The 20,292-nt window shown below is 40.9% G+C and overlaps 1 protein-coding gene across 5 annotated transcripts in view; it reads left to right on the forward strand.

Annotated features, from left to right (window-relative positions):
- The window catches only part of LIMCH1 (LIM and calponin homology domains 1), a 175,683-nt gene that overhangs the window by 132,078 nt on the left and 23,313 nt on the right, over positions 1-20,292 (forward strand). For all 5 annotated transcript variants that reach the window (XM_040064414.2, XM_040064416.2, XM_040064417.2 and 2 more), the window contains 4 exons: positions 4,398-4,524; positions 7,375-7,529; positions 7,717-8,116; positions 12,081-12,302. In XM_040064414.2, coding sequence (XP_039920348.1) covers positions 4,398-4,524; positions 7,375-7,529; positions 7,717-8,116; positions 12,081-12,302 — 904 coding nt within the window. The remainder of the gene's footprint in view (positions 1-4,397; positions 4,525-7,374; positions 7,530-7,716; positions 8,117-12,080; positions 12,303-20,292) is intronic.

Consider the following 20,292-nt stretch of genomic DNA (forward strand, 5'->3'; position numbering starts at 1 on the left):
TAAGGTCACCTCAGAGTCTCCTTTTCTCCAGGCTAAACAACCACAGCTCCCTCAGTCATTCTTCATACGGCTTGTGTTCCAAGCCCCTCACCAGCCTCGTTGTCCTCCTCTGGACACACTCAAGCATCTCAACGTCCTTCCTAAACTGAGGGGCCCAGAACTGGACACAGCACTCAGGGTGTGGCCTCACCAGGGCCGAGTACAGGGGAAGAATGACCTCCCTGCTCCTGCTGGCCACACTATTCCTGGTAGAGGCCAGGATGCCATTGGCCCTCTTGGCCACCTGGGCACACTGCTGGCTCATGTTCAGCCGGCTGCTGACCAGTACCCCCAGGACCCTTTCCTCCTGGGCACTGTCCAGCCACACCTATAAAACCGCAGGAGGTTATTGTGGCCAAAGTGCAGGACTCAGCACTTGGACTTATTAAACTTCATCTTATTAGACTCTGCCCATCCATCCAACTGTTCCATATCTCTCTGCAGAGCCCTCCTATCTTCCAGCAGATCAACACACGCTCCCAGCTTAGTGTCATCCACAAATTTACCAATGAAAGATTCAATACCCTCATCCGTGTTATCAATAAAAATATTGAACAGAACTGTGCCCAGCACAGACCCCTGAGGGACACCACTGGTGCCTGGCTGCCAGCTGGATGCAGCACCGCTCACCACCTCTCTCTGGGCCTGGCCATCCAGCCAGTTCCTAACCCAGCAAAGAGTGCTCCTGTCCAAGCCACGGGCTGCCAGCTTTTCCAGGAGTGTGCTGTGGGAGACAGTGTCAGAAACCTTGCTGAAATCCAAATAGACAACATCCACAGCCCTTCCTACATCCACCAGGCAGGTCACCTGGTCAGAAAAGGAGATCAGGTTGGTCAAACATGACCTACCTCTCCTCAAACATGACCTACCTCTCCTTATGCTGAGCAAAGCCTCTGTTCTCTGACTACAGAGTAAACATGATAATTTTTAAGCAGCAGGAATCTGTCCAGTCAAATGAAGGGATTAAATAAAAAGAGCAATATAACATAGAAGTGCTATACTTACCAATGGGGACATTACAGCTATTTCAGAAAGCCTGCTTATATGATTGATTTTTTCATCTGTGCATGTCTGTATTAAATCCAATCATGAGAGAAGGTACATGGAGATGCCTTCAAAGAGGTGTTGCAATGGGCTTGGTGGCATAATGTGAGAGTAGCAATGATCAATAAATCATATTGCTTATTCCATACTGATTCTGATTTTGTTTTAAAAGGTAAAGCAATTAATGTTCACACCTCATTGTCATCCTTTCCCTACAGTTTACAGAGCAACTATTTTCCTATACTGTCTTTTAAGTTCTTATAAATATGAGACTGTGTTTTCCTTCTGAAGACCAAGTATTTATGAAGACTCTGTTAAAAGTTGGCTTCTGAGTAGGAAAAATAAATTGAACTGATATTTAAAATATTTGAAAATATTTGTCAAGTCCCTGTTGAAAACTATGACTTGAATTCAGTTTTAGACTAGATGCTCTTTATTCCAGCAGCAAAACTAAGGACCCTTTTATTAGACTGTCAAAGTTCCCTTTGGTAGTTAGAGGAAAACTGTTATTGTCATCAGCCCTGGTCTGTCTCAGGGTCCAGAAGAGGCAAGTGTGTTGTGTGTGTTAGTGTGTTGCTGCTGATCAGGCCCATTCCCATCTCCCAAAGAGAGAATTCTGGTGGTACTCTGATAGTCCAATGTGAGTTTAGGCTCATGGTGAGCTGAGATTTTTGAGTAATTCTTTACTAGAGTCTGATTTTGAGCCAGTCTGTCACTTTTTATGTTTTGTTGGAGTTTCTTAAGTCTTAGTATCACTGTAAAATGGTAATGCGGCCACATAATAAATGCCTTACATAAAATTGTTAACATATTCTCATAAAAAGGTTTTTTATTTATCTCTCACTTTTAAATTAAATAATCTAAACACTGAAGTCCTTCAGAATTTTTTTTTAATCCAAAATTTATTTTGACCTGTTAAAAAAAAAAAGGAATTGCTGCATGATATTGCTGACAAGAACAACTGTAATTTGTGATAATAAAGCAGTGTAGCTTGAAAATCCCAACTTCCCAAATATACTGTCGGTCTGCACAGTGATTTTTCTCTGGTCATTTTTAGAATGGCAGGTCTGGGACATGGGTCAGCTGAAAGGCCTCTTGCTTCAGGACAGAAGATATTGTTTGTATACAATATCCAGAGCTATGCTAATGGCAGAAAGTTAATGAAATTGAATTTGGTGTGGTTACATATTCCCTGTCTACTTGTGTGCAGTGTGTCTGCTGGCCCAGCATATGGTTCAGGGAAGGCGTAAATCGAATTCTGTTCATGGAGGTGTCAGTGATGAGAGCCATTTGTAGATTATACAAGACAGAAATAAGACAAAATTATGTGAGACTCATAGTGAAAAGTGTCTTTTGAGAGAAGCTCAGAGTTTTGGGCTCTTTGATTGTTTTCTAAGGATGAACTTGTCAGGCACAGAAGTTGATGTAGACCTTTCAGTTGGCCTTGTCCATGTACTCAGGAAAGGAGGTTTTTCTCCTTAATGATTACTACATTGGTCAGAATGGAGCACTGTGCTTTAAGATGGGACTCCTTTGATTGCTGTCTTGGGAAGATACTGTTGTGGAAAAACACATTGCTGCAGAGTTGAAGTTTGAACCTACCGAGTTGTTTATCCGTGACAATGATGGCCCAGCAGCAGGAGGTGACTGCTGGAGTAGGAGGTGCATCTGGGGTTGTAGTGTATTTTGAGTTTGACTCCTGGCCAAGGCTAAAGCCTTTTTCAGAGAATCATTTTTGCTGCCCTGTTGATAGTTATAAAACCTGTTGCTGTCTTTGTGCACCCTGTGAGACCTGCATGAATTCAGGGAACATACACTAGACCTACCTTAGGAAATGCAGGTATTCCTGCTAGAAAGGCAAGATTTTTCCATCCCAAATGGCAGAGACTGTGTACTCATGCATTCTACTAGGACCAATAACCACTATTTCAGGTCTTACCTTTTCTCCTACTGCATGTGAATGAAAAATTCTTTGGACATGAGGTAAGAGTACAAGAGAGGAGCTACACAACCAGTTTGACCCAGTAGGCACAAGGTATCTAATACTGAACACTAAAGGTTTTCCTGGTGTGAGTTTCAAAAGCTCATAAACTGGAATAAAACAAGAGTAACTAAATTAAAAGTGACTTTATTGCAAGTTGTGCATCTCCCAACCTTCCTCACCAGTCTGCCAAATATGACTGATACTTAAGTTTTAAAAAACAACAATACTTGTCATCTCTTTAGGTTCTGTTATTTAGGAGTGTTCCAATCCAATCCTGAACAATGCAACTGTTAAACTACCCACAGAAAAACCCAAATTAGTGTAACCCTCAGCACTCTCTTTAAAGGGTGAAGCACAGTAATATATTAACTTCATTGTTCATGCTTAAAGGCAATAGGATGTTTATTCTAACCTTCATTTCTGAATAAATACCTGCTTAACAGGATGGAATCTGTGCATGTCCTTTTCCATACACTGTCCAGACCTTTCAAGTTTTTCCTTGAGAGTGGCATTCCTGTCTTTGCTTGCCTGAATACAAATGCTGGTTCATAAATATACGCACAGCTTTCTGTGACTATTCACTTTGATTACTGTGGACACAGTTGCCCACAATTTTATCTTCATTGGGTGCTTCTCCTGCTAGTTGGCTCATGGGCTCACGTAAAGCTGCAGGTGATCATTTGAGGACTGCTGTGAAATCACTTGTTGTGGAACTGCATGGCTTTCTTTTAAGTTTTTTTTTGCTTTGGATGGCACAATTGAGGTCATGTTTTACTAATAATAGGTCATAGAGGTGGAGTAGTGAGAGTGTTATCTTTGTGTGAAGGTGCAGTTTGAACCAAGTGTACTTCTCTGTGTTTGTAGCAGCAGCATTTAGCTGGCCATGCTGCCCTTGATGTACTTCTCAAGCCTTCTTTTACCCTGAAATGGAAACTTCTGTCTGTGGTGTTGATTGAAGTGATCTTGAAAACCCATTGGGTACAAATCTTCTGAAAGTAAAATGTTATGAATGATAGAATGATTTTAATAAGAGGAATGATAATGACTCAATAATGATTTTATTGATAAGTTAGTAGTGCTTCTTAATGAGAAACAAACTTGTGGTCGACTAACAAAGTGGGAAGTTGAGGAGTGTAATGCCTGAAGTACTGTGTGGGAGCCATAGGAATGCTAGCAAGCCCGTCTTGGGGTCTGCTGCTTTTGGGAGCTTTGTAATGGAGCAGGTGTCTGATTCTGCTGTAGCACCCTCATGTGGCTTCAGCTCTTACAAGCTGAAGGAGTATAAACCTCTAAATAAGACTGGGCCTGTTGTTATTTTCCCCTTGTTTAGGAGTATGAGTATGTTTGACATGAGATGTGAAGAGGAAGCTGTGGCTCAGCCTCACAGCAAAGCTCGCCATGAGAAGCTGCAGAATATAAACAACCAGCTGAAAGAGGATGAGACCAGATGGCAAGATGTGAGTATACAGCATTGTCTGCAATGCTGGCTGGCCCTGAGGCCAGCCAGCTAGGCAAAAACAGGAGAACCTGCTAAATCTGCACTTGCTGTCAAGTGCTTTAAATAATCACAAGAGTTTTTATTTCCTCAGCAGATTGTTGCTAAAAGCATACAAGTTCATAATTTGATGTAAATAAAAGAATGCAAAATCTTCCAGTCCCTCTGCCCATTCACCAGGTATTTTGCTTAAAAAAAAAAAAAAAACAAAAAACCAAAAAAACCAACAACAACAACCAAAAAACCACACAAACAAAAAAAAACACGCAACAAAAAAACACAACCTGTGATTAGGTAAAAAAAATGGAAGAACAACTTCTAAGTGCTGACTTCTCTAACTTTTCTAATTATTCAGTGTCCAAAGTGACAAAATACAAGACTAAGTAGGACAGGGAATAAATAGGTCAACCTTTTCTTTAATATGCATAGATACAGAATATGTTAATACTTTCCATCTTGTCCAAGCAAACAAATGGCACTTCATGTTAGCTACACCCTGCTTCGTTTACGAGGCCTTTCCAAACCCTCTTTCCTTGATGTATTTTGTTAAGCTGTCCAGACATTTGGCATTGTCTGCAGCAAATTAGCAAGGACAGAAAAACATGATCTGCAGATAAGTTAGTAAAACGAGTTTTAATTTCAATTCTGTTCATTTTAAATGAGGAATTTTGGATTTTTTTAATTTAAAAACACCAAAACACAATAGAACACATCTCTTGGAGTATGGTAGTTTCTCATTACAAGGAAAGCTTCTGTGAAACACTTCAGAGAAGTTTTTGGTAGAAAATTTAAGGAAAAGTTAAAAACAAATTGTATATACAGCTAAGAAGTGACTTTTTATAGTAGAACATGGAAGGACTTCAGCTAAAAGGTCTTTATGTGTGGGAAGCCATAATTTCCCAGCAGATATGACTAAATCCAATGGCATTCAAAAAGTTCAAGAATTGTGCTTTGAATTGAAAATCCTCTGAGCTAAAGTTCCTACATTTTCCAGGCCCTCAGCACCTTCTACCATGAACTAAAAGTTCTGAAGAGGTACTGAAAATGCCTTTATTAGATTGTCCTTGGCATTCTGAGGGCTTTATAGAGACATGTGTCATGGTCTGATATTTTAGATACCTATGCTATAAATTTGCCAACAATTAACAGTTTCATGGCTTTCTAAGATTATTGTTATTCTAAAGCATTAGAACTGGAAAAGATAAACATGTCTGGTTTTTAATTATGAAAAGAGAAGGAAGGCTTCTGTTAGAAAAATTGCTAATGAAAAACTAATTTCCAGACAATAGACAACAGTAGAAGTAGCTGAATAAAGAAATGCTTTGGTACTTCAATGAGAATAATTAGTAACTGAGGAAAATGACAGTCCTGCATTTCATAAAGGGGATTATAGATATATGTAGGTCATGTGAAAAAGTACTTTAATGAACATTCCCTCAAGTGTCATCAATAGTAGCATTCCCTCAAGTAACATCAATAATTTTTGGTTTTAAGCTAAATTAGAAGTGACAATGTTTTTTTCCTGATTTTAATAAAATAAGTTAAGCTTGCAGTACCTTCTGCTGCTTACCAATAAAAATGCAATTAAAATACTTGAGAAGCCATGTAATTAATGGAATAGCCTTTGAATTTAGTATGTATTATGAATATCTGGGTTTTACTAAAACAAAAATTTGTTAGAGTGCATGAAATATAATCTGTATACTAAACTCCTGGTGTTGAAAAGTTAAGAACAAATGTTCCCTTGCAGTTTCCTAGCAAGTTATTTTTCTTTGCAGAACTTCTGCAGTGGTTACTTTTTACATATAAAATTTGTTCCTTTGTTAGTTGGCTGCAATGAAGTTTTACAGTTTAGAAAACTTCTTTACTGTAATATTTGTACTGTGAAAAAGATCTTGTTCCTGTATCCTCCAGGATTTGTGAATTCATAATGGATGCAAGACATCAGAGGGGGCCATAATAAGTACTTCCTGTGATTCTCTGGTTTAGTGTCAGGCTAGTTTTCCAGAAAAGGCAGAGTACCAGATTCAGTCAATCTTCTGCACAATTCCAGGCTAGCAGATTCCAAAAAGACTGAGATTTTTACTTCAACAAGGACATCTCTAGATACCTGCATACAAACCATAGGCTTTTTACTCTGTCATGTCTCACACCAGCCATGTATGAGCCACGTCAGTCCCTAACCTCAGTTGGTCACATCTGGATCTAAAGTACTGCAGGGTGGCCATGATGAAGAATTTAAATTTGGATGCTGCACTGGATTTTTCTATTTAAAAAAAAAAAAAAAAAAAAAAAAAGGGTCAACCATATTTGCATATAGCTGACTGATAGCATGGGCAAAGTATGGAACTATCAGTTCTCCAATCAGTGTGGCTTTGGCTCATGGTGAAACAACATCTATTCTTCCAGTGAACCCCTGCTCCCCATATACCTGATTATTAAAATTCTTCACCAAACATATTTTTTTACTTAATCTTTCTGAGGAATTGGATTTTGTCCCTAGTGGTGGCCCAAGTTAAAATGAGTGTCCTGACTGATCCTTTTAGGCCAAGTTTCCTGCCAAAAGCAAAGTAAGCAGTGAAGCTATGAAATTCTTACTATATCCTGCTGTTAGCAGAAAATTCAGGCAACATCCTAATTTATGGCATGATCTCTTTATGTCGTTGAAATAAACAATGCTGCCTCCAGGTGATGGAAGTCTAGTCCACAGGCAAGAACAAGTATTGCAACCGGCTGGTTGGGCTCATTGTTACCTGCAGCCACTTTTTAGTTATTTGCAATTCTGCATTCAGGTGCCTTTCTTCTCTCACAGGACCTGGCTCGGTGGAAAAGTCGTCGAAGGAGTGCTTCACAGGATTTGATTAAAAAGGAAGCTGAGAGAAAGAAAATGGAGAGGTTATTGGCTGGAGATGGAATGAATGAGCGCAGAAAAAGCATCAAAACCTACCGAGAAATCGTGGAGGAGAAGTATGTTGTTTTCCTGGAGTGTAGTGGCATGTGAAAATGCTGTATGCTTCATAGGTGATAGGTAACTGTGGGCAGCCATTCCTGCAAGTATGAATGAGGGAGAGGGGAGGATGTGGATGGAGCAGAGGAAATGGGCGTGATTTCCCATGTTAATGCAATGGTTTCTCTTGTGTTGTCTTCCTTGCAGAGAGAGAAGGGAGCGGGAGCTTCATGAGGCATACAAGAATGCAAAGACACAGGAGGAGGCTGAGAGCATCCTCCAGCAGTACACTGAAAGATTCACTATCAGTGAAGCTGTCCTTGAGCGTTTGCAGATGCCAAAAATTCTGGAAAGAAGCCATTCAGTGGAACCAAATTCCCCACTGAAAGACCCAAATCCTCTGAGATATTTAAGGCAGCAGTCACTTCCTGCTCCAAAATTCACTGCCACAATTGAAGCAACCATTGTTCCCGCCACTGAACTAGAGCCCAGCAGTTCAACAGGACGCACATCTCCCAGCAAAAGTGTCTCCAAGGCTGTGCCTATGCTGACACCCAAGCCTTACTCACAACCCAAAAATACACAGGAAGTTTTAAAGAACTTTAAGGTAGGATACAGCACATGCCCCTAAGTCAGCCAGGAGGCAAAGAGATCTTAATTAACTCATCTGAACATATAAATGTTTAATGCAATTCTGTAGAAAATGGTGGCAGCAGTCTGATATTATAAAATTCAGCCTCATGCTCTGTGCTGCCCGGTTTAGTGGTTTCTTCACATTTACCAGTCTTCTTAGAATCTTGACCTCTTCAGACTAAAATATTTGCACTGGTCATCTTTCCTCAAGCTAAATTTCTTTGGGGAAAGGAGGAATTTAAGAAAAAAGCATGGCATTTCCTCAGAAAGATTTTAGAAAAGAGTGTGTGGTAATGATTTTTATTCTTGAACAGAATGGAAGGTTCAGGGAGTGTGGAGGCCCTGACTTTTGAGGCAAGACCTGAACTGACTTTTTTGTTGGGGGTCTGATTTTTGCCCTACCCAAACAAGTGTGTCCCTGCTCCTTCAGAGCCAAGAACCAGCTTGCCCAAACATGTGTCTTAAACATGCTTCTCTCCAAGGATGAATGAGGAAAGCTGCTTCACAGGCATAAAGAGAGGATTTAGGTTGTTCATGGAGGTTCAGTGAAACAGTTTGGTACTGGGGTAACAGAGTAACTGTAGATTGATGGTGAGAGAGTGGCTCCACTGGATTGCAAGAACTGTGCAAAATTACAGGAGTAAAAGAAGTAAGAGAACGTGGATGAAAGCAGGCCTGTTGGGAATAAGTCAGCTATGGGATCTGTGGGAGAAGAGGATAGGAGACAATATTCTGAAACCAGAATATGAAATCTGAGGAGTGTATCTTTTGACTGGGTGGTTGTGGAGAATGGGAATAAGATACTGAACCAGTGATGGAAAAAGCAAAGAACTGGGATGTGCTAAAAAGAACAGACCAGCATAAGTCAAGTTTGAAAACATCTGCTGTTCACATTGCCTGTACCAAAACTGGAGCTTACCCAAGTCTCATAGTAGTCATGTTGTGAGCAGCGTGAAGCCTACTGACATGGGTGTCCCCAGCCTCTAAAGTTTGGGTTCCCTTCTGTCTGCCATTGCTCATATTTTGCAAGTGGCGTTCAAGGATCCCTGAAAAACTGCTGATATCCCAGTAGCACCGCTACCATGTATATTCAGGTTGTTTACTTTCTAGAAAATGTCAGCTTTTTATAGCGAGTGAAAAAAAGTATATGTGATGTATAATTTATTGAAGTCTGTCACAGCTCTTGTGAAAACCACACTCCACTGTGTTTTCTAGTTGAAACATGAAACTGATAATTCCTGTTTCTCCTATACCTCAGTTGGTATGCCCCAAGTTTACTTTTTAAGATATCAGTGAATCGTGGATCTTGGTTTTTTTCTGATCCTTGACACTTTTTTCATCAGAGGACCAAGATATGTGTGTATATCACAATAATGTTATTGCATATATAATTCACATTTGTAGGAACTAATGTGAACTACCTAAACTAACTAACCCATGAAGGCTCCTACGCCCCAGAAGCCACCACATAAAAATCTGTCTGAATCTTGTTCACATGATGTGAAAATATGTGTTTTTTCTCAGTAGGAATTATTCCCTAGCACATGTAGCTGTAGCATTATTGTCCCTTAAAACACCAGTCTGTCGATGATTCTTGACTCTGGTGACAATGTGTTGACTTCCTCCAGATCAGAAGGAGTATGTTTGTTTAACTCTGCAGTCAGGGCATCTGTCCTGCTCATTTGAGCGTTTGGTTTTCCTCTTTAATATAAACGAGAGATGTCTTAGTCTAAAGAGAGACACTGAAATGGGTGGTTCGGCCTGCCAGTGTTTTCCTGGCCTTTTTTGAGATCTTTCATAACCTGCCTCTCTAGTAGATAATCCAGCACACGGTCCCAGAAGACTTAGGGCTCAGTTCCAGCTCACACTTGTTAGGAAATAAACCCTAAGAGAGTTACTGTATTAAGTGGATGATGTAGTGTGGAAAGGGAGGGAATATTTTCATCTGAAAAACACTCTGATGGAGTGAAACAGGTGGTGGAGCTGATTGTGCAAGGGCTAAATGCCTCCACCTTACTGCATATCTGGCAGAGCTAAGGATGTCCGACTCCTCAGAGATAGCCTCTTAGTTAATCATGCTCTTAAGGAACAAGCCTCTGAATGCACATGTACAAGAAGTCAATGGAAGGAATTTGCCCTCAGCTTGGTACTGATGATATATACTAAGCTGGAGTGCCACTCTTGAGGTATCCAAGCTGTTCACTCAGTAAGGATCTCTGTGCACAGAGTAACAAAGCCCTCCTTACTCCTCATGCCTGCTTACAAGCCTGTGAACAGCTGTGATGTGGCCAGGCAGGAGCAATGTGGTGGTACTGAGGCCTGGTCTCTCCTGGTCTCCCTTCATCTGGGCCCTCTTAAGGTGAATGGCTAGTGAGTTCTCTGTAGCAAGACTTCTCCTATATGCTTCTACAAAGAGCCCTTCAGACTGAAGAGAGTCTTGATATGCCACCTCCATTCAAAATTTCCAGGGTAAATGTACCAAGAGGTTGTATCAGTGCAGAGAAAGAAGCCAAAGCATATTTTGTACTTTCTTCTTTGCTTAAAGGTTCCTCAGCAGGAATATATGGCCACCAAGCAGCTAGCTTGACCCTGAGAAAAAAGGTAGTTAAACTGTTTCCACACCCTCCTTTTCAAGGAGATTGCCTAAAGTAATTTTTGGGGAAAGTACCTAATCTGTTTGATTGCCTTATGGAGAGGGTGGAATGGCCAGTTTTATTTGCTGGTGCCTTGATTCCCTGTTATGAACAATAAAGAAACAAGTGGATGAACTCTGCTGCTCCCCTCCCTTCATAGTTGTCCTGGTTTGGGACAAATTTGGGAGAAAACCCCTGTATAGGATCCCTCTAAGGAAGCAAACCCAAGTGGCCCTTCCCTCCAACCGGTCCGGTAAAAAAAAAAAACCTTTGGAGAAAAGTGGAAAAAACTATTTTACTAAACAAATGAAGTGCATACAAGTATAAAGAATGAATAATATGAAACAATAAAACCTCTCCTTCTGAAGTGAGATGGCAAATTGAGAAAGTCCTTGCCGTGGGTGTAGCTCGTCTCTCTCTCACTCTCTCCTCAGTCCCAGTCCCTCTGGCGCTGCTGGAAAATGCCGAGGTCCAGGCCCCGGTGGGCCGCAGGTGCAGCCCCCAGTGCTCCCCTGGGTTTTCAGTCCAGAGCAGGTTTAAACAGTTCCAAGAAAAAGGAAAAAAAAAAACAGTCCAGGGAACATCTCTGCCCTAGCTAGCTGAAACTAACTAAAAGCAAAAAAAAGATCTCTGTCCTGCAGTCTCTCCAAGCCTCCGCTGAACACCCAGTCCGCAGCAGAATGTGGAGGAGTCAGGCAGTTTTCTCAAAACAAACTCCGCGCTTCTCCTTGCTCTTAGAACTAGTCTTAAAGGCACAGGACTCAATATACAGCACAAACAGAACAGACGATTGGGGATACAAGCATCATAAAGTTACCGTAGGACAATAGTCCACATAACTGTTCTTCAAAAAAGCACAGACTGCTAATACTGTGGTGAGGTCATTGAGGTACATAAGCGGTTCATCAGCATAATTAGTCCTGGAGAGCCTGCTTGGCTCATGCATAAGGCAATGCAAAACCCAGCACTTTTGGTCTAAATTTAACATAAAAATGATTTTTTTAAAAACATCCTTTGATCTATGATGCACGAAAAGGGTGTCTGTATGTTACTGGGAGAATGGAATGTGGGAAACCAGGAAATCCAGAAAAATTATTTCCTTGTGTCTGTATTTTGTTTATGAGCCCCCTAGTGTCATAAGGTCTTCTTCTGTTTTGGCCTGTTGAATGAAATATGTACTTGGCTTCGTTCCTTACTGATAACACAGACTGTGTTAATGATTGTAGTATCATGTTGAACTCCTAATTTCCTAAATTCTTTTGAATGCTACTTGTCTCAGCATATTTATTTAACTGTATTCTGCAGGTAGATGGAAAAGTCAGCATGAATGGAGAAAATGTCAACGGCATGGAAGAAAAGGATAAAGAATGTACAACAGTAATATTTACTCCTTCACCAACCAGATCTCTGAAATTTGATGGAGTAGCCAGAGGGGACAGGCCCCCAGTAGAGTTGAAGAAGGACCCCCCAAGTGTTGAGCTCAGTTTACAGAGGCCTGCCACTCAGAGTGTGCTCAAAGAGCCAACAGTAAGACCAACACGAACAAACCAGCCTTATTTTCTTTGCCAATTTTCTGTCTCATGATGTGTTTAATCACTAACTAATGATACCCAAGTGCCTATGTTTGCCTTATTCCAAAAGGGTGTGCCCAGACCAGGAAAAAAAACTATAAACAAAACCCCAAATCCTTTGTAAATTAAAGGCTTCTTCCTTTTGTATGTGGGTAGAGAAATAGGAGGGTAAGACTGAAAAAACTTTTTGCAGCCACTGGGGGTTTTGGGGGGATTTTTTTTTTGGTCTTTTGTTGTTGTTGTTTTGGGTTTGGGTGGTTTGTTTTGGTTTTTTTCCAGATGTCATGCAGCTGATAAGCATTCTTTAAATGTGCTGGGCCAGGGAGAAATTGATTCAGTGTCCCAGCCGTTGTGCAGGTTTATTCAGTGCTTCTCCTAATGTAAGCTGATTAGGTCAGCAACATAATTGGACTGTGTGAGCCATTATAATTGGTCTCAGTTTTCAGTTTTCAAAAGAGGATGTGGATGTGCTGCAGTTTTGAACATTTGGTTTTCATTCCCCTCTCAGAATCACTAGAAAAGGGGATAAGCTATTGAAGTGCTCAGAGGGGCCAACATGCTTCTTAACTGCCATATCAGAGAAACAAATTAATTTTACATTTTCATGTTTCTCTCCCCCTCTTCCCCTGAGAAAAAGGCAGGAGTAAAACTAGAGCATATCCCAGCAGGCATCTAGATGCTACAAAACTGTAATAAAAGTAGATAGTAAAAACAAAACAAGAAATAAGGTGAGGATTGCAAAGAGTATGTAAAAGGGCTGCGAGGAAGTGACAGGAGGGGGAATTCTCACCATTTTTTTCTGTGTAACAACAAAGAGAATTGGAGATACGGTGAGAGTTGGAGTATGATAATTTTTTTCTTTTATCTCAGATTTCATCCAAGCATTGTCCAGATGGATAACAGGGAGCAGGCGGAGATCTGTCCTGGGGCTTGATAGCTCATTAATGAGAAAGAGTATCTGTTTTACTCCCCTCCTTAATGCCAGTCTCTAGCTATGGACAACCAAACCATGGAGCCTGCAGCAATCATGGAAACTGGGGTGTGCTATGAGCACAGACTTGATCCTGTCAGAGGGAGCTGGTATTGAGTCAAATGTGAATGATTTGCAGGGAAAGCAGAGCTGAGGCTGCTCCTGTCACAGCAATTTGGCTGTGAGGGAAAAGCCAGGCAAGCATTGCAACTGATACAGAGGAGCAGGTAATGGGAGTGCTTGGAGAAGAGAAGACCCTCAGCTTGCTGGAGATAGAAGCTCAATGACAACCAGAAAAATAGCCAAGTGAAAGTGTCAATGTCTCCTTACTTTAGGATTTTCAGGCCTAGTTAGAGTTATGAGGAAACTCAGCAGTAGAAGTCCCTGTTAGTTCTTGAGTGTGCTTGTAACTGTTTGATGTCCTCCCATCCTCCTCTTTCCACACCTTTGAGGATGATATGGCCAGCTGAATGCAAATTTTTCTGTGTCCAGTTTATCCTTCCAGTTCTTAGCTCTTGTGGTGATACTGGTGCAGGAGGCAGAAGAGTTTGACTCCTCAGATTCCTTGTGACTCTTGACATTTACAGAACAGCTCCTGGTTTGTAAGCTTGAATGCACTTAATGATGAAGCCTACAAGAATGAGTGTGCACCAAAATGGTGCTAGTGTCAAAGTATATGTGCTCTATCTACAAATTTTATATCACGAGCCTCACAATTCCATCATCAATGTGACTAGGTAGTGCAAATCATTGTAATTACTCCTGGCACTTCAGCTTTAAGCAAAGGTATGTGCGTTAAGCCTGTCAAGGGCAGAGCAAGGAGAGCGGACCGCTTTGAGGGGGATCTTCCTTGGGAAAACAGGTGGAATGCACTGAATGTGATGAGAGAGAGGAGAATAAGATCTGCCTGTGGCTGTAAGGGAATTTGCCAGCCTAAAATAAGATTTCAGGTTCTGTTTCTTCTTGATGTTTACTTCTCTTTGCCCAGGTACTTCTTTTTAATTTTCCAGGTCTCCATGCCTCAGACTAAGGCATAGGCAGTAACTTAGCTATTGAGCATACAGGAGAGCCTTGGTTTCATACATGAGAGCCTTGGTTTGTTGATGCAAAGGGCTTAGTTGCCAGGTTACAGAGATGGGGCATGGTACTGATGCTTGGCTTATTCACTGTGTGTGTTGGGACACAGACAAGCACTGCTGTAGACAGCTTGATACGGATTTAATTGGTCTGGAGCCTTATCTGCAAGAACTGGGCAGCTACACTGGGGTCACTTCACTTGGCCTTCTCCCTTGTACTTATTTTACTTCAGACTTTGAACAACTAACACCACAACGTCAGCCTCATCTGCAGACCCTGAAAGGCTAAACTACACTCTGAAGGATATAACCCCTCCTAGGAAGGTTTGGAATCCAGATTAGGAAAGATAAGAACCTCCTGGGCTTGTCTCACTCGCCATAAAACAAGACCTCTTGCTCCATAGGATACTGCATCTAGCTGTCACTGTCAGCACTCCAGAAAGAAAAAAGAAGTTTGATATTTGCTCCAGGGATGGGACTTCCAAGCTGCACATTCTTAGAAGTAAAGAAGCCTTCTGAAGGCCTCCTCTATTACCTCCCACAAGGAGAAAACAGGGCTGTAGGTTTTCTCTGATGTTTAACCCTTCTGACATTCTAGAGGAAGAGGAGAGAATGACAGAAACAGGCGTAAAAAAGCAAATGAGATGAAGAAGAGCTGTCTAGAGTGGAAGAAATTACTGAAGCTCTTTTGCCTTGAGAGGACTTCTACAAATTAAGCATATTTTCAAAGCCATTTCTAAACTTGCTTTCAATGTGTTTATTTGTATATTTTATTGATTCAGTTCCTGTTACCTATGTCCTTCCCAGGCTTTGAATAAGATTCACAGGCAATAGTTCCTCTGAACTAACTCTGAAAATGAATTCATTCATTTTCTGCTCCAGGTCTCTTTAGTGAAATATTTATTTCTTTTCATATATACCTAACCTATGGCAGGCACTCCTGTCCTCCCGTTCTGATCCTCTTCCTGTTCTTTATATGCCCCTGCCTCCTCCTCCATCCCTCATAGGGCTGCTCCCCTGCTGTTTCAGTTCATTTGTCAAATGGACTAGTTCTGCCTTCTCTCAGCCTGGCAGGCTTCCCTTTGAAGTCCCTCCTGTAGTTCTAGTTTGAGTCTGTCTGGGCGCTCTCAGGCATTGTCTGCAGCAGGGGAAGGAAGGTGCTGTGCAACTGCACTCCAACAGTGCTTTTGGCCTGAAGTTTAAGTTGCACCACTTAACACACTAATATTATTGAGGCTTTTGGGGAGCTAGGGAAGTGCAGAGATAATTTCCTGTGGGTGAGACCTCAATGTCAGTTGTCTTTTTGACAAGAGAAGGTCCCCATCTATATGTGAATCAAACAATGTTCAGCAATCAGAGACTGACTGGGAAATGTATATACATCCTGCCTAAATCTACTATGAAATGAGGTGCAAAAAACTGCAGCAGGTGGGCAGGACAGTAAAGAAAAATATTATCAAAAAATATACTTATTATCTCTAGAGTGTAGATAGAGTATTAGGTGGAGTATAGGTAGTGTGTAAGTGATTTTAAAAGAGACTTATCTTCGCTTAAAGTAGCTTATGAAATTTTGACTATGATTAAAGGCTAAAAAGGATAAACTTGGCCTTCAAACAGGAGGAAAATATCCCACTGGTGTTTGTGGAGAAATGTGGTGCTAAGAGGGGTGGTAGGTAAAGCCTACCTATACCTCTCAATGCAGTTGGAAAAGCTGGGGCACAAGCCCAAAGACTGATCGATCAGTGGCAATACCACAATACCAGCAATATTGTGAAAATCACCCTCATCCTGGTCCTACCTGTCAGCCATTTATGCTGTGTTTTCTTCCCATTATACGGAGTAGTGGTGGACACTACAAATACTGAGGAGTTGTATCCTCTAGCTCTTCGAATCAGATATTGGCAAAGCAAATGTTTTATTTTAGAACAGTGTTTGTGCAGATTTTAGGGTAGTGGAATTAATTTCTCAGTAAGTAAGTAACATCACTTTATTTTAACCAATCTTTATGTGAGCACTTAGAAATTATTGGCTTCCTATAGCTCTAATTATAACTTTTCTCTGATTAAAAAAAAAAAAAAGGGCAAAAAAGCAGCAACCTAAAAAAGATCAGTGTGAGGTGAGACAGCTTTCTTTTAATGTTTCTCCAGCTAGATTAAACTCGTCCATTTCTACTCACTACATGCTTGGCACAAAATGCACTTGTTTTCTATATCCAAGTAACACTTTCCTTCATGCTGAAAAATTCCCTGATTGAACTGAGATTAAAGTATAAGCTTTCTTGTGGTTGGAGATTGTTGGCCAAGCTACAGGAGAGCAGGGCTGAAATCCTGGTTTGTACATATCCGGTAAGACAAGTCTTTGTTCTTTGATTCATTATGAGAAACACTTGTAGAGTAAGTCTGTCTGTTCCAGATTGACAGCTTTGCCTTGAACCACACATGAAAACATGCATGGAGGGCTGGACTACCTGAAGGGAAAAAGGTGTAGGATGAGAATTACAAGCAGCAAAGCTTCAAAGCAGCTAGAAGGGAACTCTGCTCAGCATTTGGTTATGAACATAACATCCCTGTCTCTTTTCCTTCAGACAGCCATGTACTTTTCACTGTCTGTCAGTGAAAGAAGCTAATTTTACACCCCAGTTAAGCAGTAATAACTCTAATGACTATCAGGAATACTTCACACTTTCTTGCAATATTTTCAAGACTTATCTGTCAGTTACTGATTACCCATATCTTTTGTTGTAAATAGCTGGCCTGAGTATAGCATTATATAGCTGGCAGATGACTTAACCTGTTGAAGCAGTGTTCTGGCTGTAGTACTGTATCTGGCATAGCATGCAAGAAACTAAGCTCTGGCAGCCCCAGGTTGTGCCATCATTACCACTCATGTCAGTTGCCAACATTAATTTTGATGAGGAAAGTGTTGTACAAAATTTTTGAAGTCAATGATATGTGTAGAATTCGAATCACAGAAGTTATGTGATTTGTCAGACTATTTCTACGTCGCTATTAATGTTGCAACAAATTTTGTTCCTGAATGGTTTTACAGAATTTAAATTGTAGTTTTAACCTGATTCTTTCTGATATCACTGCATTCTCACTGGTTCTAGACAGCTTGTTTCATCATGTTTTCATAGAAAATACAATAATAATATTTTGCATGATTTTGTGTGCAAGCAGTGTTAACTGAGCTATGTTTAAATTTAATTTACAAGGAGGATTAATAAAGTTCTACTGTAACTTCCTTTGGAGTTTGTATTCTTGTAGAAGTTGTGATATTCTGTGTGTTAGGTATTTCTGGGTTTTGTATTTTTAAGGTTTTATTAAGGGTGTAAGGCTCTGCCACAGTAGTAGCCAATACGGCCATTTCTGGCTTTTATGATCTTAATCAAAGAAAGACTGATATCCTAGTTTATGTGATGAAAATCCTGTCTGTCACAAACTGAACTAATTAATTTTCACGTCTAATAGGTGTTTGGTAACGCTGTATGCTTCTGCTTGTGTCTTTGTTAAATGGATAACTTTGTTTAGCAGAACACCAGTGTTGCTTTGTCCTCTGTACTGATGTGCTCATAACCACAACTGCCATCACAATATTTAACTTTCCGTCGTGAATTAAGGCTAAGTCATAAATGTAGACGCTTACTTTAACTTCTGGGCATCCATATGTGTGGGGTAATAAAAGCACCCATACAAGCAGACAGCATCCTTCAGTTTTTAGAAGTGTTAATGGGACAGTCTCGACACCAGCCTGATGTGTGGGCAGACATAATCACAGCCCCCATGCACTGAGGTTTTTCATACTTCTCTTGAAGGCTTCATTGCCCGCGGTAATGTTGTGTGACCTTCTCTCACAGGCACCTGCAGCAGAGCATGTGTTTGGAATGACTCTGTCTCCCTGCAGAAAGAGACCTCTGCGCAAACAAACACATATGACAGAAGGGTGCTGAGAGGCTACATCAGTCCCTCATCCCAAGGCATGAGAGCTCCTCATAGAACTGAAGCACCTCAGAGATGTCACTCACTAGGTTACGGAGCCTTTCAGTCAAAATAGAGTTCTCTGAGGTGTAAAGAAATGTTTGTAGGCCTTTTTTTTATGTTCAGTGGTAACATCATAATTTGATAATAAATATTTATGAAATGTGAAGTATGATAGTCTGTGGTAGAAAAGGTATTTAATCAATTGTATCAGCACACTTAAGAATTTTATAAGTGTATCACATACCTGTGGATAAAATACTAGATGATATTACATTAACTTGGTATTATAAATAGAATTAATTTTAGTGGAAATAAGAGAGTTCCCCAGTGAAGTTGACTTAATTTTTTTATAAATTAGTTATTAATCAGTTTTATATTTTTAGCTATATGTCACTAGCATTTAATTGCTCAGCAGAGGGAAGAGAAAGAGTCAAGTCTCATGAGCAGGAACAGAAAATCAAGTGTTGGAAAGTCAATTTTCCTGCAGCGAGTAGTAGCTCTTTTTCTATAAATAACATTTATGTCCATACCTGGTTCAACCTCCTGGATATAGGTTTTGGGTAGCTTTAGTTGTTGCACTTGTGCAGAACAGCTGCATGACAGCACCGTGTTTAGGTTCCTGAGGTAACGCTAGACCCAAAGGTGATACAAGCGCATCGTGTCTATGCATCATGCATCACTGCAGCATTCACTGAGCAACAGTGAATTTTAGCCCCTCTGAGAGGCCATTGTGGCCTCTCCTCCAGCAGCAGCTGACATCAATAGTCGACTTTTTTGGGTATAACAGTTTAACACTTTTGGTATTGGCCCCAGGAATATAACAGTTTATAGCTTTAAAGCCTCTGAGGCTAAAATTAAAGTTGAATGTATTTATTTATTTTAATTTTTCAAATTGGACAGTTCCTTTTGGAGAGTGAAAGGCGAACTCTATTGTTTTACCAAAAATATTATCAATCTAAATATTAATAATTGAAATCTACAACAATTTTTTTGGGAGACTTATGGTTTGGACCAGTGGGTGTAGAGCCTCTTCCTTTTCAATGTGAAAACTACCTTGTTTAGGGCAAATCCTGAGCTCTCAATAATAGCCATTTGTTTAGGTTTAACAGAGTTTTGTAGGTTGTAGGATGGCATAGACTAATTCAGGTTGTAGGTCTCTAGCTGAGTCTACTGCTCAAAACAGGATCAGATGTGAGATCAGAACAGATTGCTAAGGGTTTGATCATTCAAACCTTGAAAACCTCTGAGGACAGATATAGTATAACCTATCTGGCTAGCCTGTTGCACTGACCTGTCTGTCCTTGGCAGAAAAGAAATACTTGTTTCTGCTTTAGGCAAGGTTGGGAAGGATTTCCTGTAGCTTCTCCCCTGGCCGGTGTTGTATCAGGAGCCAGAACTGAGGCTGAAGGGGAAGTGTTCCTTAGTTGCAGTAGGATTCTGCTGGGGCTTTTGTGATGAAAACTCTCAGTGACACACCAGGCTGGCATCCAGATGAACTGGGGAGAGAAAGGTGGGTTGTATGAAAGAAAGAAGTATCTAAGTGGCAAGAGATAAACCTCAAGGGCACAGGACTTGCAGACTTTGGAGCATTTATCTGGGTCTGTGTTTTAGCCTGTGCCTCATCTCCAGTGACCAACCCTCCTGGGAGTGTGTGAGACATGGAGGGGGAAGTCTGTGCTTTCTTCACTCTTGGTATAGATGCACTCACTGGTGGACATGGTAGAGAGGAAGTCCTGAAACTTTCCATGTTACCTTTTTAGAGACTGTTTCACTTTCTGCCTCATCCAGTTCAAGACCTGCCTTTAGGCAGGTGGGAGATGTGTCTCTGTGTCTTGCCTGGGGCAGAGGCTGAGGGTGGCAGAGGTGAGAGTGCGCTGGGAAGTGGCGGCAGTGGCGAGGATGGCAGGCAGCCAGCCCCAG

This window comes from Hirundo rustica, chromosome 5 (genome assembly GCF_015227805.2).
Source record: "Hirundo rustica isolate bHirRus1 chromosome 5, bHirRus1.pri.v3, whole genome shotgun sequence".
Taxonomy (NCBI): domain Eukaryota; kingdom Metazoa; phylum Chordata; class Aves; order Passeriformes; family Hirundinidae; genus Hirundo; species Hirundo rustica.